This window comes from Grampus griseus (assembly GCF_964374135.1).
Source record: "Grampus griseus genome assembly, chromosome: 10".
Classification (NCBI taxonomy): domain Eukaryota; kingdom Metazoa; phylum Chordata; class Mammalia; order Artiodactyla; family Delphinidae; genus Grampus; species Grampus griseus.
In genome coordinates, this window is record NC_139004.1 from 24,425,438 (window position 1) to 24,451,197 (window position 25,760).

The 25,760-nt window shown below is 44.8% G+C and overlaps 2 protein-coding genes across 2 annotated transcripts in view; both read left to right on the top strand.

The window, feature by feature from the left end:
- Positions 1-17,978: 17,978 nt before the first annotated feature.
- On the top strand, positions 17,979-18,098 carry LOC309828318 (uncharacterized protein; the record flags this gene model as incomplete). Its single annotated transcript, XM_082663568.1, has 1 exon — positions 17,979-18,098. One exon carries the CDS (start codon positions 17,979-17,981, stop codon positions 18,096-18,098), a length of 120 nt encoding a protein of 39 aa, XP_082519694.1.
- Positions 18,006-25,760, top strand: part of CILK1 (ciliogenesis associated kinase 1) — a 34,520-nt gene continuing 26,765 nt past the window's right edge. Inside the window, exons 1-2 of the mRNA XM_082663567.1 lie at positions 18,006-18,228; positions 21,575-21,629. Of these exons, the coding sequence (XP_082519693.1) occupies positions 18,128-18,228; positions 21,575-21,629 (156 nt within the window). The 5' untranslated portion in view covers positions 18,006-18,127. The remainder of the gene's footprint in view (positions 18,229-21,574; positions 21,630-25,760) is intronic.

Here is a 25,760-nt window from a genome sequence, read left to right on the forward strand (position 1 = left end):
GTGGAGAGCGGAGCGCGCGGCTCGGCGCCCCCCGGCGGCCCGGCCGCGGTGCAGGGACGCGCGGGGCCTGCGAGGGGAGCTGCAGGGTAACTTTTCCCAGGGAAAGAGGCCGGTCGTCCCCACCAGAAGCCTCCCTGCCTTTTGTTTGTTTTCCTGCCGGAGGCTGGAGGGCGGCCGGGTGCCCAGCCGCTCACCATGCGCGGCGCGGCCCGCGCCCCTCGGCGGCGCCCCCGGGCGTCCCTCCGCGGACCCCTCGGCCCGTCCTAGCGCGGGTCGCCCTGCTCCCGCTCCCGGGCCAGTTCGGCGCCCGCCCTCCGAGAAGCCACGCTCCCCGCAGGCGCGGGCCCCCGCCTGTGCTCGCGGCGCCGGTAAGTGGGGTGCGGATTAGGGGCTTCTGCCGGGTGATCTGTCACTCGGGGTGATGGACCGGAGCTGCGAGGGCCCCCAGTGCCGTGGCCCCGCGAAGGATCTGAGGGCGAGGGAGAGGCTCTCGGGCTGTAGTTTTTCTCCGCGGTCCTGTGGGTCTCTCCCTCTTGGCAGAAAAACTCCCGCTTCCTCGGAGTCTGGAAGATTTTGGTGTGTGTTTACCTTTTGGCGTTAAAGAAGGGAAAGATCCCGGCCCGATTTGAAGCCCCATTGGTAGGATATGGAGGACTTGCTTTCGGAATTTTCCTGACTAGGCCTTTGGCTGTCCCGCAAGAGGTCTGAGCAAGAAATCCTCACACATTTATGTGCAACCATTTTTCACTGGGTTTCTTTCTGCTCTGATTTCTTTCTTACTAATCAGAGTAGACGTTATGAGAGGGAAGCTGAAGGACTTTACAGAACCCCTGTTTCTTTTCTAATGCACCTTTGGAAGTTTGACTTTGACACTAGCATTGAGGGCTTTTACTTTTAAATTAAAAAGTAGTTGAATGCCTTATTCTGCAGAAAAGAGTATTCGTTTCCACTTATAACTAAATAAAGAGCTGCTTTTGCTAAAGCTGAATTATACTGAGAAAATATCACCCTGAATTTTGCATCCAGAGCTAGATTTCTCTAAGGTATTGGCACTTGTTTTCTATTTTTGCTTGGAGCACTCTTTGTAGCAGTTTGATAAGTACAGTTTTCGTTTCTCACATTTTCCAGTGAGTGGGCTTTCAGGATGTGCCCCCAAAGTGAACTGTACTATTGCTGAATATAAAATTGAAATGAGCTTCAAATTTGTGTAGCTAACATATAAATTATTAAGAGGAATTTGTGCCTCAACCATATGTTAGCTGTGCTAAGAGTTAATGTATTCATAAATATGCACATTTGAAATCGTTTCTGAACAAAGCACTGCAATTTGGTAAAGAATTTGGCCTTCCTGTCTATTTGGGTGTAGAAATAAGAGCAGTGGTGGGATCCTTTATTTAAAATGATACCCTGTACCACTGCTTGCTTCCCTAAGGTTCAGCCCTTACAGTGACCCTGCCTGTCCACTTTACCTTGTCCCCTTCTCCAGAGTCAAAACTGGGGGCAGGGCAAGAGCGGACAACCACGTTTCTAAGTGAGACCAGTTTAGTTTCAGATGATGGAAGGATGTGTTGGAGGGCTGATGGAGCTTGTTTGAGTGGGCGGAGGTCTGTCCTAGCCAAGGGAACTCAGCATTTAGTCACAAAGAAATGCTTTTTTCTCACTGAAGTTTCTTACCTACAGACTGTGTGTAAACAGGCTACCAGGATAAAGAAACCAGGCTTTGGGGGGTTTATTTGTTGACTGTTTCACATCATCAAAGCTCTTTTTCTACTTTCATTGTTTTCATCTCATTGTTTTTTGAGGTTCCCAGTAATGGTGGAAATCCTGTCAGTCTCGAACCTTTTGGAATTCTCTTCAACAGTCTTTTCCTTCATTTCCTTCATCCTTGCTATCAATGAGTCATGAAGACCTTTGACATGTGATTTATATAGCGCCCTCCCTCCATATTCTAATCCAGAGGCTCACCCTTCCTCTCCTGCAGACTGGGGCAGCCTCTGAGCTAGCCCCGCAAGCTGGCTCTTAGTAAGTCCTCATTGAATGTTTGCTGAATAAGTGGGTGGATGGATGGAATGGATGAATGAATGAATGAGACACACCTTCTGGTTTCTTCATCTTCTTGTCCATCTAGTCTTTTAAAACTATCAGTTCCTCACGTCTCTCCTTGCCTTGCAACCCTCAGGTCCTCTCCCTTCTCAACTATCTCAAGTCTAAAACAATTTGCCTGATTTTTAAGGCCTTTCATAATCAGGCCTCACGCCTCCTATCTAAATTCTATTTTCAGTTCAGCATACATCTTCACACTCTATGGGTGTGGTCTTCTTTCGAGCCTGCTCTACTAAGGGGGCCAGGATGGTTCCTGCTCAGATCGCTGTCCTAGAAACCCTTACCCCTCTCCCCCATCTCCTGTGCAAATCTTACCCTTCCTCAGAGGAGGAAGCTAAGTCCTCACTTCTTCTATAACATCTTCTCTAACTATTCATTTCTCTTCTCTCTCTTGCAAGTCTCCAGATACTCTTTTCTTTTAAGTTTGACTTTGACACTAGCACTGAGGGCTTGGTTTTTTGTTGTTGTTGTTTGTTTGTTTGTTTGTTTGTTTTTGGCTGAGTTAGGTCTTTGTTGCTGCATGCGGCTTTCTCTAGTTGCGGACAAGCCGGGGCTACCCTCCGTTGTGGTGCGCGGGCTTCTCACTGTGGTGGCTTCTCTTGTTGCGGAGCAGGGGCTCTAGGTGCGTGGGCTTCAGTAGTTGTGGCTCGCGGGCTCTAGAGCACAGGATCAGTAGCTGTGGCGCACGGGCTTAGTTGCTCCGCGGCATGTGGGGTCTTCCCGGCCCAGGGCTCGAGCCTGATCCCTGCATCGGCAGGTGGATTCTTAACCACTGCGCCACCACGGAAGCCCGAGGGCTTATATTGATCTCTCATTGGTTTAGGTTATTTTAAGCCTCTTTAGGGCAGGAGCCATATTCTCTGCATGGTCGTGTGGGGTTGTGGGCTTTGAAGTCAGGCAGAATTGAGGTCGGGGCCTCACTCCTCGGTACTCATGTGGCCTTATGGATTCTCCAAGCATTAGTCGTCGCGTGTAAAATAGGGGAAATGCCTCCCCACCTGGCTGCAGCGTGGAGATGGTCTTGGTGCCTGAACAGCACCTGGAACACACCTGACAAAAATCTGCTCATCCCTCCAGGGACTGGGAGAGCCCTGAACACGTAGCAAATATTTGGTAGATGTTTGTCAGCTGACTTGGAGTCAAGTCATGGCTGGGTCTGGAGGCCCAGGGGATAGCAACCACGCAGCATCCTTAGTAAGTGTTATCCTGCCCTTACTTAAAACAGCTTGAGCTTAGCTTATTCCTGGTGACAGCTCTGCTTCTGGGATCTGTTGCTGTTTTTCCGTCTGAACCTTGCCAGGAACACGACTGCCTTTAAATTTTCTTTTTTCACTGCTTCTTTGCGGCAAGCTCCTCCGTTTCATTTTGCAGGATCTTGCTGAGTTGGAGTTGTACGCAGCACTTCTGTTTTTCTGCTTGTGAGGGTATGTGTGAGTGTATGTATTTATGGTAGGACGTGTTGCCTAGCAATTTCTTGGCAGAATTCTGGGCACAGTGACCTTTCTGTGTATGTTGATCTGTCAGCCTGTGAATAGTGTCTTAACTGTAAATTGTCTCATCGGCTCTCTTGCTTGACCATGGCCTTCTGAGAAAGGCCTGTAACTAGAGCATCAGAAACCTCCTATCTGTGGGCCTCGGTGTTTGTGGTTGCTGTAGGTGACCCAGAGAACGCGCAGAGGCGTGCGCCAGATGTCTTACACGCATATCTACAGTGTAACCGTGTCCTAGGTTGTGGCTGTGCTCTCCTTGAAACAGTTTGAACTTCCCTATTAGTACACCTGTGTGTTCAAGAAAATTACCTGGTAAAAACAATTTGCTGAAGTAAATCAATTCCTGGGGCAGATTGCATGGAAGGAAGAAATCAGAGGCATCTTTACTTGTAGCCAGAGAAGTAGAAGAAGCAGTGGAGGGTCCCCTCGAGATGGTAACCAAGGTTGATGTGGAATTCACGCTCACTCTCTCTGCTCCTCGTGACGTGCTGTCTGATGCTCGGAAAATCCTACTGCTCAACAATCCAAGCGGAGAGCTTCCTTTCTTCATTCCTTTCAAGGAAACGGAAGCGTCCTTGCACTTTAAGTGCCTGGCTCACTGTGCTTTGAAAGTCGAAACCTCCGTAGAAAGAAGTGCCTGGGTTTGGACTCACCTGTGCAGCTGGCGTCAAATCCTGGGAGCACTGACTTCTGAAGCTGTCTCAGAGTTTGAAGAAAGCACGTCTCTGGAGAGCTGCCACTTTTTTTTTTTCTATGTAGTTTCAGGATTAGCAATACCTTCATGTACTTTTTGAGGAAGGGGAAGTGGGAGCATTTGTTACATCTTTAATCGACTATGAAAACATCTCTTATATTCACATATTTAAAACTCTGCTGCCCTGAAGGTATCAAGAATTCTGTCCGTTGGGCCACAGCATCTCAGCTGTAAAGTGAGGGTGTTGGGGGGTGATCATTCAGGTCCCTTATAGGGAAAAAAATCTGATTCTATAGTCAGGTTTCCTCAATATTATACTATGCCCGTGTTCAGCTTACGTTCTATTAAACTGAGCATTCAATCTATGCTAATTAGCATTAGGTTATATATTACCTTACTTTCCATTTTTCCTAGATTTTGTTTGTCATCCTCAGTTTTTTTAATTTAAAAAATACTGTTTTTAAAATAAAATAACACAATAGTGTTATTTCCACCATGCTCTTAGTAGCCACTTGATAAGTGTACAGTGACGGCCAAGGGCTTGTGAGAGCCACGTATTTGTGAGGAAAGATCAATGTGAGTCATTTTTTATCTTTCTATAGGTGTAGTGTGGTCTATGATAAAGTGCTGATAACATGTGACTGCTCTCGTGGTTAATATAAAAGATAATGGCCCAGAACCAAGAAGATAAAGGAGTAGTGGTGTAATGTCCAACTACATATTTCACAATGTCATGAAAGTTACTATCTGCATGAGTTTGTAGTTCCGAGAAGACAATAGTTAATGGTTCCGTCCTCTCGGACACTGCCTGTGCTTTGAAAATGAATTTACTGATGATTGATTTAACTCAGACGAAACCGAGTGAGAAAAAAGTAGGTTATATATGCCTACCTTTTTTTTTTAATAGTAAATATTTATTTATTTATTACATCTTTATTGGAGTATAATTGCTTTACAATGGTGTGTTAGTTTCTGCTTTATAACAAGGTGAGTCAGCTATACATATACATATGTTCCCATATCTCTTCCCTCTTGCGTCTCCCTCCCTCCCACCCTCCCTATCCCACCCCTCCAGGCGGTCACAAAGCACTGAGCTTATCTCCCTGTGCTATGCGGCTGCTTCCCACTAGCTATCTATTTTATGTTTGGTAGTGTATATATGTCCATGCCTCTCTCTCGCTTTGTCACAGCTTACCCTTCCCCCTCCCCATATCCTCCTACCTGTCAGCTTAGCTGTTAAAAAGCAAATGTTTTCCTAAATTGTTATAAAAGCTTTTGGAAGGATTCATAATTTTTGCGCCCTCATCTCCATAGAGCTGTTCAGTTTTGCAAAGAATCTATGAGGGATGGCAGTAGGAGTGGGGTTGATGGTATAGGAAAATTAACAAAGTGACCCTTTATAAACCCATAAGTTACTCATTCATTAATTTATTCATTCAGCTCATCTTTATTTGGAGCACCTATTTGGGCCGACCGGGTGCCAGGTCCTTGTCTGGTTGCTGGGAATACAGTTGTGAACATAACAAAATTTCTGCCCACAGAAAGCTTATATTCTCAGGATACACGTATATGTAACCCTGTGACCCACAGGTACATGAGGATTATGTGGAAAGGGCTAAAGTGCTCTGCCTGCATGCGGCGTTTCCTGTGTTTCAGGGGTCCACACATCATGCCCTGCAGGCATGTCCTGCCGGCTGCCTGTTTTTGTGAATAGACTTGTACCGGGATGCAGCCGTGCCCATTTGTTTCCGTGTCATCTGTGGCTGCTTTTGTGCTACAGCAGAGGATTTGAATAGCTATGCCAGAACCCTGTCACCCTCACAGCCTAACGTATTTACCGGCCCTTCACGGAAAACATTTGCTGACACCTGCTCTATTTTATTTTTATGTTAAGCCTTTATGTCCTCGATATGTTTTATTGATTTGTTTGTTGTTACACATGGTGGTGAAGCATCTTACGCTGCATGAGATCAGCCCTGAGCTAAACGTGCCGTGATGTTTGAGTAGCGCTTGCATGTGTGACATGTTCTGATTCACTCCCTCATCTTCACCTCGCCCTCCCTTGCCCACCCTTAGAACAGAGGGTGGCAATCAGGTGAGCAACTGGGGCTGGGGGACTGTCACCCCAACTCATCCGCAGTTTCCCACGAGTCAGAGGAAAGTTATTCTTCCTCTGGGTCTTCAATATTTCCTTTCCCTTCAGTTCTTCACAGCCCACAGACCACATAGAATGATGGGTCCTAGTTTAGAACTAATCTACAAGCAATGGAAGACTTGACTTTAGGTTCGGGGCACAGCGCCCTTTGTGGGAGAAGTGATGGGAAGTGGTAGACCCTACTCCTGGGATTTAGGACTTGGTGCATGAATTCTTCTTTCAGAAGCTGGGGTTGAAGGATGTGAGGGAGGTCAGGGCATGAAACAGTCTCTGGGGAGTAGAAGAGGGCAGCCCAGGTAACGGATCCTCTTCTCCCATCCTTCCAATTAAGGCAGTAGCCAGAAGCATCTTTAATGTGCTCCTTGTCACAGGAAAGGCAAAGCACGTTCCACAATAAAGGAGGCTCTTTTGGCCTTGTAGCTGCTGTCCCCAAAGCAGAAAAAAGCACTGGTCCAAGAGGCAAAATATTTAAAGGACATTCTTGCTAAAATGTATGTGGGCAGAAGAATTAGGTCCCAGAGAGAAAAATTAGAAATACAGATATACTATTTTTAGTACCTTTTTAAAAGAAATGTAACAATATTAACTTTACTCTTGTAAAGTTATGAAATGTTCGAACCTAGAATTCATGCCAGTTAAGGTAAAATGGAACTCACAAGTGCCAGGAGAAGGGCCATTGAGTGATTTTGCACGTGATCTAGTTTTCCGATGAGGACAGGTGAAAGCAATGGCATCTTTTCAGTGGAAAACGATCAAGGCTCAGGGAGAAAAGCTCTTCACACAGGTCCGAATGGTGGAAGTGGTGCTGGTAAACCACGACTCCCAGAGATGCCCACTTTTGCGTACAATTTTCTGTCTCCTATCTTAAAAAAATGAGTAATTGTGGCATTTATTCAAAGACTCTTAAGTTTTCAAACTGAAGAGTGGACCACCCTGTGCCTGGTTGGTTTCCCAGGTTGGGAATGAGACCCCGGCCGTGAGCAGATGATCTGCCCTACTGAGGACTGAGCCGAGGGGAGGGAATTGGGACAGACCGCAGGAAGGTTTCCGCAATGTCACCTAGCCAGAAAAACCATAGCATTCATTTCAAAGTTTGTCTGGAACCCTTTGAAAGCGAAATACAGCTGTGCTGCTCTGTGAGTTGGGTACAGCCTAACCCAGAAGCCGAAGGCCTGATCTGACGACACTGTGGGGACCTTTCTGTGATTCTTTGAGACCCAGTAATTCCAGCACCATGGTGGGAGGGCCCAGGCAGCCTGCCGGCTTTAGCCTTTCTGCAGTATTTACTATTCTCCCATTTCAGAACTTCAGAACATTTCTGCTCAGGGCAAACAATCTGAGTACCATGACTTTGCACAGGAAGAAATAGAAGAATTCTGTTTCGAGATACTTACCAAGGGTGGCACAGAAGATACACAGCAAAGACTAAAATTCATGTTTTGACCATTCAAACCATGAGTACCTGCTAGTGTAGGCGGAGCATGAGGTAGGAGAGCAGAGATGAAAGAAGCATGATGACTGTCCGGGACAGGCCTGCGTGTCATTGACCACTGAGGAGGTGGGGACAGGGCACTGTGGCCTCTTGGGGAGAGAGCCGTTGGCTGTGTCTGTGCAGGTTGGGACAGGAGGTCCTGGAAAGGTGATGTTGGAGCTGGACTCGGAGGGAGGAAAAGGAGTAGATTCTGAGCTTTGGGGTCTGGCTGAGACAGTGAGACACTTATCCTGCTCTGGAAGAGAGATGATGTATAGCACACAGGGTCCCTCTGGGGCACTGTCTGCTCTTTGCTAGCTTTTGTGCAGGTGATGGGAAAGGTGGAAACGTTGATCTGTTTTTTTTCTTAGACAAATGCCAGCTTGATTCCTGACCCAGAGTGTCACAGAACCACAGAATAACGGAGCAGGAAACCACCTTGCTTCATTAAGTCCCGTGCCCTCACCTCACAGAAATTAACCCGAGGACCAGGAGATGCTCCGAGTCACAGGTGCTCTGTGCCAAGTGGAAACTGGGACTCAGTTCCTCTTTGTCCGCAGTCACTTGCCTCCCCTGTAGGCAGTGGCTGCTGGCAAGGTCCCCGCTCGGTCCCCTGAAGTTCGATTGTAGAATGAGGCCAACTAGAGCATGGCCACATCACTGGTTTCCATATTTGGACTTTGAGCTACAAAGTACTTCTTTTAATTCCTCTCGTTCTCAGATCCTCAAAAGATTTCATAACCTTTGGATCTTTTGCAATCTCTCCCTTAAGTTTGGTGCAGTCGGCCCAGGTTCCTATCTCACTGCCAACACTTATTAATTGCATAACCTTGAACAAGTAGCTGGTGTCTCAGCTTCCTTATCTGTAAAATAGGGGTAATAATAATAGTACCTACCTGGTGCCGATGTGAGGACTGAATGGATTAATATATGCAAAGCACTTATAACAGTACGGTATACATAGTAAGTTCTGAAATTATTATTATTATTACCTTTTTGGCTTATTTGATATATTAGTAAGCTACATGTGGATTGGTTATAGTGAGTGATTATCCAAGATCATTCTTGGAGTCTGAGTGGTATTTAGAAGTACTGCCCATTAACATGTTAGCTGATTCCCCAAGTTAATGGATGGGCTGTTACACCCCATTCACTTCACAGGCAGTAGTGACCGTCTATACCAGGGACTGTGAATTCAGATGCTCTCAGGGGCAGAGGAGGAAATGTAAAAGAATCAGGGAAGCTGGTTATGTGCTTGTTAAACAGTAAGGAGTTGCTCTTCTCTTTTAAAAAGAGAATAACAGTTTTTCTTTCCCTCCAGTTTTTCTTCGCATGAGGTTTTTTCCCAGGCTTTTTCCTTTGTTACTTTTGATATAGGCAGAGGGATAGAGAAATATTTTTCTTCTAGTAAAACAAGTGGCCGTGAAGGTGCAAAAATAAATGGCAACTAAGAAAAAAAAATTAGCAACTGACACAACATTCATTTTAGGGACACAGGGAGGTTGGGGACAGTGGCGGGATAGAGGGCTCACGCTTGGCCTAAAAGGCCAGTGACCACCCTCGTCTAGCTTTTATTCCCATGGAGGACAAAGGACCTTGTGTTATTAGCTCTTCAGTTTTTCTGGAGCTACCCCAAATCTCGATATTTATATGAAAGTTCCCATTTTTAAATATAAACTCAAAGCATATCTGTGAATTCCATCCTCAGGCTGCCTGTTTGCAACCCCCGGTCCACACAGGATAGAATCTCCAAATGCTAATGTCATCTACTGAGATTTCAGCCAGAATTGTGAAGTCTTGTCTGCTTTGTAGAGTTAAAGAGAAATACTCTCTATCGTTCAGAAAGGACTGCCTTTGTTCATTGGGTAACTAAGCATTAGATTCTTGATTTCATTCCTAAGACACTCAACTTTGTATGACTAGAGACCACAGCTGCCGTAGCTCAGATGACTGTGGGAGTCTTTGGGAGGTTTCATTGGATGGTGGTATCTATCCCCTGAAGATATCAGGTTCTAGTCCCTGGAACCTGTGAATTTTTCCTTATTTGACAAAATAGACTTTGTAGATGTGATTAAATTAAGAAATCTGAGATGGGGAGATAAACCTACCTATCTCTAAATGGAGGTAGGTTTAGTGGGCCCTAAATGGAAACACTAGTCCTCATAAGTGAGAAGCAGAGGGAGATTTGACACAGAGAGGAGTCAGTGTGACCACAGAGGCAGAGACTGGAGTGATCTGGCCACGAGCCAAGGAACACCAACAGTCACCAGACGCTGGAAGAGACAAGGAGGAAGTGAGCCAGTACCTCTGGAGGAGGTGCCAATACCTTGATCTCGACCCAGTGATACTGGTTTTGGACTCTGGCCTCCAGAAACGTGAGAGAATACATTTCTGCTGTTTTAAGCTACCAAGTTTATGGTAATTCGTGAACAGCAGCTGTGGAAAACTAATACTGTTAGTAAGGAAAAATTTTTCTAATTGGTTTTTGCCAGTGATGCATGGATCAGTAAATGACATGTCCTTGACGAGAGAAATTAGCCATTATTTAGGGATCAGTGGCCCTAAGCCTTCCTTGAGATTTTTGGCTAGTGGTCCACATGGTGACTTCTTGCTTGTACAACTGTAGCACTCTGGCCATCTGTGCCCTGCCAGAAACTTACCCCAAGGGCCATTCCCTGGTCACTGTGTGTGTTCCAGAGGAATGCTTTCAGTTGTCCTTGACAGAATATCGGATGGTGGCTTCAGCAACAAAGACTTTGGATTAGGTCATATAACAAGAAACCTAAAGCAGATATTTTCAGGGATCGTGCAGCAGCCCAGTGATGTCATCCAGGATTCAGCTTCTTTCTCTTACTCCATCCTCAGCAGTTGGGATTCTCATCTTTAGAGCTGACGTCTCATAATCACCAGAAGACCGTCTCAGCTCTGAATATTACAGCTTTATACAACCATGTTCAAGGCAGAAACACGGGGCAACCTCTTTGTCAGCTGTCTCTATCAAAGAGTAGATTCCCTCCCAGAGGCCCTTCTCTTCCCTCCCCAGCTCACTTTCCTTTCCGTCTGGTTGTCAGAGCCGTAGTCCCGCTCCTAAACGGTATTCAGTGGGAAGGAAGTACAATAGAATTGTCTGGCTTGGCTTCAACGGAGCACTGTTCATGCCCTGGGGCTGTAGTAGGTGGCTGCCGTCCCTGATTGTACTGAATCGTGAATGAAATCAGAGCTCTATAAACTAAGCAGCAAGAGGAACATTGCTGTGGGGTAGATCAGCAATGGCATCTGTCACATCGCCCTTCTTTTTCCTAGTGCGTTGTCCATCACCCTGCTGTTTTCCCAGAGCAGCAGTGAGTTTTTGTCCTTTCCTTTCAGAGTATAACATGAGTCATCATATTCAGGCCACCGCGAAAATGGTGAACAACTGAACAATACTGATCTCAAAAGTCAGTAACCACTTCCTGCTAGGATATGCTCAGAGTTGACTATGGGTTGAATGCTACTTTTTGTCTAATGCTAATTTGAATAATACCACTTCCTTGTTTTTAGTTTAGGAAATAATTCACTAGAGAACAGAAAGCTCAGATAGTTGTCATGGTTCTGCTCTCTAGATCTGTATATAGTGTAACTAAGCCTCCTCTCTGATACTCCTTTGGACCCTTGAAGCAATCACCACGGCTTCCTAAGTCCCTTTTTCTTCATGTATTCTCTGTTTCTTCAACTACTCTTCTCGTGCTTTCATTTAGGCCCCTTATTATGTTCTTGAATATCTTTCTTGAAGTTTGTCACCCAGAGTTGAACAGTAATTCAGGTGTATGTTGAGACTGTCATGTCCCTTGTTCCGGATCCGCAGCTGCCATGTTGCAAAACTCCAGTAGACACCATCCATGTAGTGTTCTGTGAGTACCCCAGAGCTGTGCGTGGTATTAGCATTGTCTAAATGCTGTCCTCCTAATAAGAACTCCAATAATGCACTATCCTTGGGGGAAAAAAAATAAAGCAACCTTAGAGCATCTCCAGTGAGAGGTTTTGTACATATCTCAAATTCAACACCTTAGAAAACAGAACCCATTGTGTCTCCTACTCTCTATAACATTCATCCTGTCTGGTGCCTTTGTTCAGGCCTTCCACATATTTCACCTGACTATTGCAGTACCCTCCGTCTAGTCTCTCTATTCTAACATCAGTTTGAATAGTCCGGGGTGGGTGGTCTCCCTCATGTCATTTCCCTGCTTAAAAGCCCCAGAGAGCTCCCGTGTGGCAGGGTAAAAACCAAACTCCTGCATGACAGATGTACGCCCTCACAGCTGGGTCCCACCCTAAGTTTCTAGCCACTCCCTGCACTTCCTTACTGCCCTCCGTGGCTTTTATGTCCTAGCCCTGTACTTCACAGTGGGGTTGCACATTACAGTCCCTGGAGGGCTTTCTAAATTGTCAAAACTCAGTCCCCAACCTCGACCTGACTCTTAGAGGTGGGGCCCAGGCATCAGTATTTGTTAAAATTTCCCCAGGTGATTCTGTCGTTCACCCAGTGTAGGAACCGTAAGCTCTCGTGAACATGCCAAGCTCTTATACCCACCAACCTTTTGCAGAGTTTCCTCCATCTGGAATTCCTTTCTCTCCCTTTTCTGTGTAATAAAACTTTGCTCATTCTTCAAACCTCAATATTACCTCTTCTCTGAGCGGGTGTCTGATCCTTCCCTCCTCCCAAGAGTTTGTTGTTCTCTCTACCATGGGCTTATAGCGTTTCCTACATTTTCCATGTTTGTGTTGATTAGGAGTTATTTAAAGGAAGGACCCTTCTCTTACCCATAATGTGCCCCAGAAGCTTTACATAGTGCTTGGCCTCTTGGTAAAGTTTGAATAAAATTGTCAACCTGACTTCAGTGCCTGAAGAGAGAGACTCTAGTCTGATCCATTTTACAGTCGGTATGTAATTACCTGAAATAAAATTGAAAAGCAACCAACACGTGTTGGTGAGGGTCAAATCTTGCCAGAGAAATTGAACTTTGTTCTATGATAATGTGACAGACAGTAACAAGGAGGAATCGTAGGGTGACTGTATACTGAATGAATGACCCACTCTACCATGATTTCAGTAAAGTTCTTAATTTTTTCAAGATAGCTTTTCCTCAGTGATAATCTATGAAGACATTGTCCCAATTATGCAGTTTTAGTAGATGAGGAACTAACTATCAGAGAAAGGCTTCTATGATTAATAATTGATAGATATGAATTATTATTATTGTATATAATGCCATTGCAAAAAAAGTGGGAGAGAGCCCACAGGCTACTGGAATGTAGATCGTTATTAAGTTTTGGTTGCCACAGTTCATCAAAGACGTGGAGAAATGTGTGAGGTTTCAGAGATGAATGCCAAAGATAATTAAAGGAGTGGAAAACAGGTCCTATGAGGAAAGGTTGTGAAATTACAGCAAGAGGAGGTTGAGAGATACACATTTGATTACTAATTTGATGTACATCACATTTTCGTGAGATAGTTTCTTTATATTCACACACACACAAAAAAAAGCGTGAGGAAATTAGCTTAAATTAGAATAGGCAGGTTTCGGTTGGACGTTAAGAAAAATACTCTAACTGGATTACAAAATGCAAATCTGATCATGTTATTTTCTTGTTAAAAAAAAAAACCCTGGTGGCGCAGTGGTTGAGGATCTGCCTGCCAATGCAGGGGACATGGGTTCGAGCCCTAGTCTGGGAAGATCCCACATGCCGCGGAGCAACTGGGCCCGTGAGCCACACCTACTGAGCCTGCGCATCTGGAGCCTGTGCTCCGCAACAAGAGAGGCCGCGACAGTGAGAGGCCTGCGCACCGCGATGAAGACTGGTCCCCGCTCGCCGCAACTAGAGAAAGCCCTCGCACAGAAATGAAGACCCAACACAGCCAAATAAATAAACAAACAAACAAACAAATAACTAAATAACTTTATTTTAAAAAACACCTTAATTGACTTCCCATTGTCTCTAGGTCAAAGCCTACTTTAAAAAAATAAATAAATAAAGCATATAATTTATGAGTTAGCTGATTTTTGACAGATCAAAGTTCCAGTGATTTTTTTTTTAAGGAAGATGACATACAACAATGATTTGGGAATTTTAATTTGTTGGAAAATGAAATTATGAATGATGCAGAAATCATATGTCATATCAAAAATAGATGGAGACAAATATTAGAAAGAAAAAGAGGGGAAACAAACACAGAGCCCAAAATTGCTTATGTTGTGGCCCAAATGCTCTTTCTATGTTATGCTGAGACACACCTTGAATCCAAAACAGTCCACAATGCACAAATCGTGAAGTGGAGGAGCCATGATGTATGATGTGTTCTGTCTTATGAGCAAGTTCATATTAGGTTTTATTAAGTAAATCTACATTAAAGTGTTTAATGCTTAAGATATGTATTACCTTTTTAAAGATTTCCTTCCTCTACCATTTTGAGAATTTTTTTAGACTTTTAGTCTAGAATAATTCAAACATACAGAGTTGCAAGAACAGTACAAAGAAGACCCATACCCCTTTTCCCCAATTTACCTTGTGTTAACATTTTACCCCATTGTGTGTTCTCTCTCTCTCTCTCTCTCTCTCTCTCTCTACACACACACACACACACACACACACACACAATTTTTGTTTTACCACTTGAGAATAAATTGCATATATTATGGCCCTTTGCTTACAAATCCTTCAGGGTGTATTTTCTTAGAATAAGACTATGCTGTTTCACAACCACAGGACAGGCATCAACTTTAGTAAATTTAATACAGATACAGTACTTTAATCTAGCATCCATATCCTAACTGTTTCCATTAATGACCTTTATAGTGTTTTCTTCTCCTTTAGTATAGGATCCAGTCAAAGCCTTATGTTTTTTGAAATGTCATTTGAGGCTCTCAACAAGCAAACTTCTGGGGTTAACTCTTTCCAGTTCCAAGCTCCCACCTTCCTCTCCACCCCAGATTCAAGCCCCTGTGCCTTCTTTTCTGCTCCTTGGAATGCTAGAATCCCCTACATTACAAAACACCTACTTTTCTTTTTCCTTCAAGACTCAGTCTTTTATGAAGACTCTTCTTACTGCCCTCCTGAGCCCCAGTGGAATCAACCAAGTTAGAAGCCAGGGGGCTTTCTCCTTAACCCCTCCCCACATCCTGTACCCTCAGTGTACATGAAATATCTTAGTGCATATTCATGAGTAGGCATCCACCCACTCTCATCCTCTGCCATGAGACTCTAAGATCTTAAAAAAAAAAAAAAAAGGACCGTATTTTATTGGTCTTTGTATCCCCAGATATTAACATAGGGTCTGTCACACAGGAAGTGCTTTATAAATATTTATTAATCAGCAATGGAATCTATCACTGTAAAGAGCTGCTGAAGGAAGTTGTAAGTTGTCTGATCCTGTAGAGCTTCAAAAGAAGGAAAATGCTCTTCAAACCAGGGGCCTTAAAATGGTTCTATGGGGGAAATGGGAATGAGTGGGAGAGGAGCAGGTAGGCTTGATCTCTAAAAGGTTTTCCAGTTATATGGTAGAATATGGTGAAATCAGGAATAACCTTTACAGTTCTTTTTGTTTTTCTTTTTTTTTTTCCACGGTACGCGGGCCTCTCACTGTCATGGCCTCTCCCGTTGCGGAGCACAGGCTCCGGACACACAGGCTCAGCGGCCATGGCTCACAGGCCCAGCCGCTCCACGGCATGTGGGATCTTCCCAGACCAGGGCACGAACCCGTGTCTTCTGCATCGGCAGGCGGACTCTCAACCACTGCGCCACCAGGGAAGCCCACCTTTACAGTTCTTAAGGTTTCTCAAGGTCATGCAAAGCCTTCACAAAAACATAGACTAGAATTACTTCTTAATTTTGAACTAATTTTAGACTTTCAGAAATGTTACAAAAACAGTACAGACAGTTCTTAGCGATTCTTCACCCAGCTTACCCTAATATTAACATCTTCTATAACCATAGGACAATGATCAAACTCAGGAAGTTAGCATGGGCACAGTGCTGTTAACTAAACTAGGACCTTATTCAAATTTCACCAACTTTTCCACTAATGTCTTTTATCTGTTCTGGGATCTTATTCAGGTTCTCACATTGTGTTTAGTTGTCATGTCTCCTTCTTTGCCTCCAATCTGTGACAGTTCCTCATTCTGTCCTTGCCTTTTATGATCTTGACACTTTTGAAGAGTATCGGTCAGTTTTTTGTAGCATGTCCCTCATTTTGAGTTTGACGTCTTCTCATGAGTGGATTGAGGTTCTGCATTTTTGACGGAACACCACAGAGGTGACGGTGTGCCCTCCTCAGAGCATCATATACAGGGTACATGGTGTCGTATGTCTTAGTCATGTTGATGTTGAACTTGATCACTTGGGTAAGGAGGTTTCTGTTAGATTTCTGCCTAGAGAGTTACCATCTTTCCCTTTGACATTAATGAATGTCTTAAAGATATTGTGTTTTTGGGACTGCTCCATTTGGCTTGTATCTTAGTTCCCCAATGAGGGATCGAAGAAACTGGGCCTGGTAAGTGAAAGGGCGGCCAGGGAATTCCCAAAGATACTTTGAAACTATGCGGATAGCCTGTTTCTCCTCAAACGTTCATCGACCAATATTTGCATCCATCGGCGAATCTTGTCTGCAATAAATTGTGACGTTTGCCTAATAGCGAATTTCTTATTTCCCTCTTTCCTTCTACATTTATTGACTGGAATTCTTCTGGAAGGAGAAGCTGCATTGACTGGATTTAGATGCAGAATGTCACTTATTCTATCATTCTTTTCCGATCTTTTGATTTTTCAGATTATTACTTTGACAGATGTATTTTTTTAATGTCTTTAGTGTTCTTATTTAAGCATTTACATTTTATTAATGTTTGCCTAAAGGCATTGCAATCACTTAAGTTATGTACTGCATTTTCTTCATTATAGGCAGACTGAATGACACTCAATTTCATAAATGAAAAATCAATGACTTATCTTTTTCTTTATAAATTTATTTGTTTTGGGCTGCATTGGGTCTTCGTTGCTGCGTGCGGGCTTTCTCTAGTTGCAGCGAGCAGGGGCTACTTTTCCTCACATGTGTGGGCTTCTCATTGTGGTGGCTTTTCTTGTTGTGGAGCATGGGCTCTAGGCACGTGGGCTTCAGTAGTTGTGGCACGTGGGCTTCAGTAGTTGTGGCTCACAGGCTCGGTAGTTGTGGCGCACGGGCTTAGTTGCTCGGCGGCATGTGGGATCTTCCCGGACTGGGGCTCGAATCCGTGTTCCCTGCATTGGCAGGCAGATTCTTAACCACTGCTCCACCAGGGAAGTCCCATGACTTATCTTTTTAAAGAACACAACGGAAGGACTTTAAAAGAGACACACCCTACATGCAGGCCTTAAAAAATTACTAGTTCTTTGCTTAGTTTCTGAATATCTAGTAATAAAAATAATATTAATAAAATACTGTTGTTGCCTAGCCACAAACAGTTCATGGAGCACATGTAAGTTCTATATCAGGAGAACCTTAATTTAAGCATTTCTTGGCCTTTGTACGTTTACGTTGTTAATTGTAGCTGAATTACACAGAACACAGTATATTTAGCATGGATTCTTGTAGCTCAGCAATTTCCATCGACCATAGTTATCATGTCGTGTTTGCCTACAGTGGTTAGTCAGCAGAAAGGCATCAAATTGCAGCTGATTCATTTCTGAGTCAGTGATAAAATCACTTTCCAAGAACGCTGTGTCTCATTTTATAAAACATTGGAAAGGAGCATTATTTAGACCAGAGGTTAACAAACTTTTTGTTTTTTTTGTAAAGGGTACAATAATATATCCCTTAGGCTTTGTGGGCCATACAGTCTGTGTCACACCTACTCTGCTGTGTAGCGTGAAAGCAGCTGCAGACAGTATGCAAGTGAGTGGGCATGACTGTGTTCCAATAAAACTTTATTTACAAAAAAACAGGTGGCAGACTGGGGGTTAGAGCTGGCCCCTGATTTAGACAGACATAGAATGTACATTAACATTTATCCTTGTCTTTCATTTTTCTCTACAGGCAGAAGACTCATCTTTGAAAATATGTATTTGGGAGATAGTCACGTTCTATTGAATACCTTGTGCTGGTGCTGCCATAGAAAAATCTGGTTACACTCCGGGGAGGTCTGCTGCGGCTGCAGGACTGATCCGCCTTGGCCCTGAGATGAGTGTCCGGCCTGAGCGGGCACACCATGAATAGATACACAACCATCAAGCAACTCGGGGATGGAACCTATGGTTCCGTCCTGCTGGGAAGAAGCATCGAGTCTGGGGAACTGATTGCTATTAAAAAGTAAGTTTTATCCTTCATGCTCACGAATCCATCCTCAGTGACACATTGTCAACATGGTTTTAACTCTATGCTCTCCATTCTTCATCTGTGAAAAGTTTCTACAGCGGAGGCATGGAGAAAAATCTCAGACATTGATTGCTGTGGGTTAGATGACTGTGAACCCTGGGATGCTCGTGTTAGAGTCTTAAACACATCCCCAAGTTAGACGCACTACTTGGCGTACCGCTCTAGTACTTGTTCCAAGGATCTTCTCATATGGGGAGGTAGTAACAAGCAGATTAAGAAATACTTTATAGGAAAGGAAACTGAAACTGAGAAATGAAATGTTATTTTGGATCCTTTACACGTGTGATAGTCTGGTGACTACGGTTTTGCTCCCCCCACCCGACTCGCCCTTTGCAATCTGAGTCCAGACCCATTGTATTGGTTATCTGTTGCTGCATAACCGTTTACCCCCCAAAATTGTGGTTTAAGACAACTATCTCACAGTTTCTGTGGGTCAGGAGTCTGGGCCTGGCTTAGCTGAGTTCTCTGCTTTGGGGTCTCTCATGAGGCTGCAGTCAAGCTGCTAGCTGGTGCTGGGATCTCATCTGAAGGCTGGACTGGAGAAGGATCCACTTCCAAGCTCACTCACATGACTGTGGGCAGCATTCAGTACCTTGGGAGTTGTTGGACTGAGGGCCTTAGTCCTCTGCTGGCTCTTGGCTGGAGGCTGCCCTCAGTCCCTTGCCATGTGGGCCTCTCCAAAGAGCAGCTCACAACATGGCAACTTGCTCCATCAAGACGTGGAAATCAAGAAGGCAATGAGAGTCTTCAACCAAGATGGAAGTGACATCTTATTGCATTTGTGAACTAATCACAGAAGGGGTATCCTCTCAAACTGCTGTATTCTATTGGTTAGAAGCAAGTCATTAAAAGAAGGGGGGTTATGCCAGTTTGTGAATACCAGGAGATGGGGAGTTTTGGGGACCATTTTAGAGTCTGCCTGCCACACCCATCTATATCCAGTTGCCTTCTCAACATCTCCATTTGGATGCCCTGAAGACACTTCACACTCATCATACCCAAAACTGAACTTACATCCAGCATATAATGCCTATCTTGATAAATGACACATTTCCATCCCCGCAAAGCCTGGGAGTCCCCCGAAACCCCTCCCTGTGCCCCAGCACTGGTCGTCTGGTCCTATAGACTCTAACTACCAGATATTTATCTGATCCACCTACTTCTCCAATTCCCCACTGCTAACCTCCCATTCAACTCGTTATCATTTACCTCCTCTGCCTCTAGAATACTTTCCTCTCTAGGGTTCCTGGCTTCCATTCTTACCCCTGTCCATTCCAGCCTGAAGGGATTATATTAAACACGTGAGTCTAATTGTCTAAAATCAATTGTACCAAACCTTCTTTGCTGCCCCATCATGTCCCCTTGTCCCACCTGACTTCAGCATGCTGGGGTGTGCAGTGATGTGTCTGCCACCAGTATCCCACCTCAGGTGCACGTGGGAGACTCAACCAAGGTGCTCCTCCTTGGTCCACAGAAGGTCCCCAGCAGGACTGAGCCCCCATTGCCCACTGCAGTGTCAGCTCTGTAATGTGTCCTTTCATGGGTTTCCCCCCTCTCTGTTCTCAGGTTCCCTGCTCCTTGCCCTAGGTTCCTGGAATCACCTCCCAAATCAACTCCCTGCATCCAAGTCCTTGCCTCAGGCTCTGCTTTAAGGGATCCCAAACGAAGAGCTTTTAATGTCTTCCTATCAGTTTTAGGGTCAAGCCCCCAATTTTACAACTTGCTGCTTCACTCGGCCCCTGCCTGTTTTCTTTGGCTGCATTTCCTCCCACTACTCCCTTGCCTGCTTTGTCCTGGCCACACTGGCCTTTTGGCTTCTTGAACTCACCAGATACCTTTCTGCCCTCTGTCTTCCCATGCTACTCACTACCGCATGCCTCCGACCAGGCCAAATTCTCCTGGTCCTTCAGGTCTTGGTTGAAATACCACTTCACTGGAAGGCTGTTTCCTGATACCCTAGACAAGATTAGGTCACGTTGGGGTCCACTTTCATGGTGCCCTGTCCCTTCCCTTCATGGCACTCAGCACAGAAGTCGATGGATGACCTGCCTTCCTGCTCCGAGGTCGGTTCCATGAGCAACGTCTTGCCCATCATTGTATCTCCAGTGCCTGGGCCTCTGCCACGTGTAGCAGGGGCTAAAATATATCTGGGGCATGAATAAAGGAAATGGTCACTCAGCTGGGAGACAGTGTGCCATGGGGACAGACTCTCAGAGTGAGGGGGAGAGATGAGAGTTGATCTGTTACTAGCCAGCAATGAGACCCTGGTGAAATGGCATAACTTCTCTGTTTCTTAGTTTCCACCCATCCCATCTATCTCATGGTGCTGCTATAAGATTCAAATGAGATGATGTGGTTGAAGGGCCATGAAAGAGAGAACCCTTAGATTTCTGGCCAGCTCACCAGGCTGTCTGTCTCTCCCCTCAGGCTCTGGACCAGGGGTTGGCACACTTTTCCTGCAAAGGGCCAGACAGTAAATGTTTTAGGCTTTGCACGCCATGTGGTCTCTGTCATAACCCAGCTCTGCTGTTGTAGTGGGAAAGCAGCCATGTATCATATGGAAGCAAATGAGTGTGATTGTGTTCCAGCAAAACTTCATTTATGGAAACTGAAACTGGAATTTCAGATCATTTTCACATGTCACAATTATTATTTTCTTTTGCTTTGTTTTTCCCAACCACTTAAAAGTATAAATGCATTCTTGTCCCATGGGCTGTATAAAATCAGATGGTCGGGTGGAATTGGCCCGTGGGCCATAGTTTGCCACCCCCTGTACCGGAGTGTCCATCCCTGTGCCGTCCAACATGGTGGCAAGTAATCATATATCATTTAAATTTAAAATTTAAATTAACAATTCGGTTTCTGTGTTGCCCTAGCCTCACGCCAGGTGCTCAGTAGTCACCTGTGTCTACTGTACTGGACAGTACAGAACATTTCCACCAATACAGAAAGTTCGATTGGACAGCTCTGGTCCAGATAAAATAAGCCTGGGGGGCTTTTCCTCCAGGGCAGGGTTAGCTAATTAGTGACAGAGCAAGACAGCAGTCCAGGCCTCTTTGCAATGCCCTCGTGCTAACTCTGCTGGGAAATTTTGTGCTGGAGGATTGATTGCACTGCCAGGTTTTTAAATAAAATGCTGTTTTGGATAGTATAGTATCTGGTAGAAATTGGAACCCACTTTAAGCACTGTTCATTAGGTTCAGAACAAAAACATTTTTTTTTAAGATAAAGCATAGCCAGTTACTGGGAATAAACGTGCTGTTTGTTTCTTCTCTTTTAGAATGAAAAGAAAGTTTTATTCCTGGGAGGAATGCATGAACCTTCGGGAGGTCAAGGTATTTATTAATACACAAAGGGATAATTTATGGTATGGTTGATGAAAATAGCTTTATACACGCATAGATTTATAGTTGATACAGTTTGAATTGTTTCACTGATGTTGAAAAAGGAGGCAGATGATAACGTAATGCAGCTGACAGCTGAGAGGAGAAGATTGCTGTGCTATTTATGTGTGTGCACTTTTTTTTTTAGTTTTTTGGTGTGTGTGCGTGTACTTCTTTTTAAACCTTGGTAATAGTGCTGTTAACTAAACCACAGATTTATTCAGCTTTCACTAGTTTCTCACTAGCGTCTCTTTTCTTTCAAATGGTGATGAAATATACATAGTACTTACCTTTTGACCATTTTTTTTAAAGCTTTGCACAGTTTTGTTTACATAGCAAACTGGACAACATCAGAAAATCTGTCATACCATCCAGAAGTTGAACATATGTAACAATGACATTTTGTAGCCATCTCTGGAGAAGGCTCCTCTGCACACTTTCTGCAAACAATGCCTATGCATTAAGGTTAACAACAACTCAAAGGAAAGTGGCAGGTTGCCAGGTAGATAATCAGAGAAATAGTCCAGATTGTTAGAACAGCGATAAAGGTGTCCTGTGCTAGAACCCAAAGGACTCAAAATAGATACAGAATTGCGTATTTGACCTAAAAATGGTACAGCTCAGTGGCATTAAGTACATACATAATGTTGTACACCCATCAGAATGGCCCATCTCCAGGACTCTTTTTATCTTGCAAAACTGAAACTCTATGTCCATTAAACAATAATTCCCCGTGAATCCCTCCTCCCAGCCCCTGGACAGCACCATTCTACATTCTATCTGTCGACTGCACTAGGTACCTCATATAAGCGCAATCATACAGTATCTGTCATTTTTGTGACTGGCTTAATTCACTTAGCAGAATGTCTTCTAAATTCATCCATGTGTCAGGATTTCCTTCCTTTTTAAGGCTGATTAACATTCCATTGTATGGATCTAGTATATATTGTTTATCCATTCATCCATCGGTGGACACTGGGACACCTTTGGCTATTATAAACCTTCCCATATCTTTAAACTCCTTTCCACTGGCTCCTTGTCTTCAGTCTATCAATTTGCCCACCGTTCTGTCTAACCAGGCTCAGCCCTCCCTCCCCTGGAGCTCCCACCCCTTCCCCTTCCTGACCTTACCTTCCAGAGCACCCCCTCCGCTGTCATTTCCCCCCACCACTGACTTTCCACTTAACTGAATCAGGCATTCACCTCTGCAACTCTACGGAAGTTGCTCTCCTAAAAGCCACCAGCTGTCAAGTCCAGGATCATTGGGACTTCCCTGGCGGTCCAGTGGTTAAGACTCTGCGCTGCCAACACAGGGGGCTCAGGTTCAATCCCTAGTCGGAGAAATAAGATCCCACATGCTGTGCGGCGTGGCCAAAAGATTAAAAAAAAAAAGTCCAGGATCATTTTGTCAGACATTTTCTTGTCTGTGGACCACTTCCTCCTCTCCTTTCCCAGGTCTCTGGGACTCTGCTTTGACCCACGTCTTCTACCTCTTCTTGCCTTTCACCAGTGGTTCTATGGTTTCACCCTTTACGTATGGATAATTCCTCACATTCTCTTCTCAGCAATTTTCTCCTTTGCTCTGGCTTCTCCTTCTGGGTGATTTTGTTCATTTCCCCTTGCTTCAGCAGCCCCATCACATCTTTTATCTTTCTTATGCATTTAGACCAGGGGTCAGTAAATAGCCCACTGCCTGTTTTTGTAAAAAAAAATGTTGGCATGCAGCCATGTCCATTTGTTTATATATTATCTGTGGCTGATTTCACACTACACTGACAAAACTAAGTAGTTACAGCAGGGACCATATGACCTAGAGAGCCCAAAATATTTACTCTCTGTCCCTTGACAGAAAAGTTTGCTGACCCCTGCTTCAGTCCCATATATCCAACTGCTTAGTGGATACCAGCGTCTGAATTTTCTAGAATGTCCACCTCCCTCAGTGCTTATATTTTCTCCCTCTGTGTTAATGATCATCTACCCCTGCACTCAGAAACCATAGCTCATTGCAGTGGCCTGTGCTCCCCACTCTCCACACCTCTCATCTCCCTAGCACTCAGCTGTTCACTCACACACCATCTACCATTTACTGAGCAGCTGTTATGGGCCAGGCAGCACCTTACGTGCTCTGTCTTATTTCATCCCCACAACCACCTGATGAGGAAAGTCTTAGTATCTTGAATTTCCCGATGGGCACAGCTGAGGCCCAGAGATTCCGTAATTTGCTGGAGGGAAACACAGCTCTAGGCAGCGAAGCTTGGTCTCAAGCTCAGGCTCTGTCAGAAGACTTCAGTGGGCATGCACCTGGCATCCGGGCAGTTCTCATCCCTCCGACACTGGGTGGCCACTTGCTCCCACACCCAATCTCTGAGGGGCTCCCTCCTGACGTGCCCTTGCCCTCCCACCGAGTTTGTCCAAGCCTGATTCTTCCTTCAAGTCTCGTGTATGAGACGCTCACCGACCACTCAGAGCTTGCAGATTCCTCCTCCTTGAAGCATCCCCCTGACATGCTCCCTCTCTGCCTGATACGACTGTCCTGCCTCTACATCTTTTTGGAAGCCTTTCCCAAGCCAACCCAAGATGCCTTCTTTCTGGAAATATACCTCTTGAAAATGAATCACATGAAGTCCTCCGCAAAATTAATTCATGTTTTAAATTAATTCTTTTTCTATTAAACTGATATAGACTTTAACTTGCCCCTGAGCCTCACTGAGAAACGAGAGCTGGAGCCACTGTTAGACCTGGGCCGGTAATTCATGCTCAAAACACACTTGCGGCAGACGGTATCCTCCTCCTTGCCTAGAATTCTCTTCTTGCAAAGCTTTGAAAACGACTTCATTTTCCTCTGAATGAATCTGCCCTGTTCATTCTGCTGCTCATCCACTGGACACCTCAGCCACTGCTGGTGGTGCATTTTAAGCAAACAAGCAGGAAAGACGCCTGCAGTCCATGAGAGTCTGGTGAATGCTTACAAGTTAGGCAATGCTTGCTACTCATGGAGAACCAGAAATCCAACCCAGCTAGAAAAAGTAATCAGCCTGTTGGGTCATTCTGGAAGGATTTGGCCATTTGGCCAAAACAGCTGAGTATTTCCTGCCAGAGAGGCGCTTGGCAGAAGCTTGTCTTTCAGGGAAGAGGTTCCAGAAGCGTCTTATTTTGTTCTCATTCACTGGCCATATTTCCTGTCTCTTCCCAGCTGCTTGAAGCAACTCGGTCATATTGCACATTCCCCAGCTCTGATCCCTTGGGTGCGTCGTTACTGAGTGTCCTTCCAGATTTGGACACTCATGTTAACACTTTCATCTTCAGACATTCTGTTTGTTTTATAGAAGGAATGTTCCTTTGAAGGAAATTCAAAGATAAAGAGGGCTTTACAATTTATTATTATCGGACTCACGTCTCTATGAGGAAGAGGCTTTTTGAATGAAAGGGCTCAACCCCCTGCCACGGTGACCCCTTGAGGCATTCTTGAAGGAGACGGTCTATCAAATTCTGATCACCTGGTGAGCAAACCCACAGTTAGGTGTCCGGCTGTCACACATGAACTGGATTACTGCTCACCAACATGAAAGTGTATTTGTTCACCGTGGACAGAGCTAGTGATGCAAACAGAAAATAGCTTGCGCATGGCTGCACTCACGTGTATGTTCCAGGAGGAGGAAAACCGTACATGCGCATGGGGAATAATCAGAGGGTCACTTACCATTTTCTGAGCCACCCTCTGTTCCTCATCCCCCGCTTGACTTTTTTACCTTTGCTGTTCTTGGAAACAGAGGTGTCTCTCCCATCTCACCTCAGGATCTTTCCAATGAGATTTCTCCTCCTTCTCCCCTCCTTCTCCTCCTTTAACACTCACCTTGTAAGGAGCGCTATGCGTCCCATGGACACACACGTGTCAGAAGAAGGTTGGGAGAATCAGGCTGCCAGCCTCTGTCTGAGCAATTTCCTGTTCAGAGTGTCTGCAGACTGCTGCCTGGTGATCTCAGCTCCCAGCAGCTGCCTCTTCAGTATCAGATCAATCAAAGCCTCAGTGGATTCCCCTCTGGCCACTTTCATGGCGTGAATTCCATCACCTGGAGGGAGTGC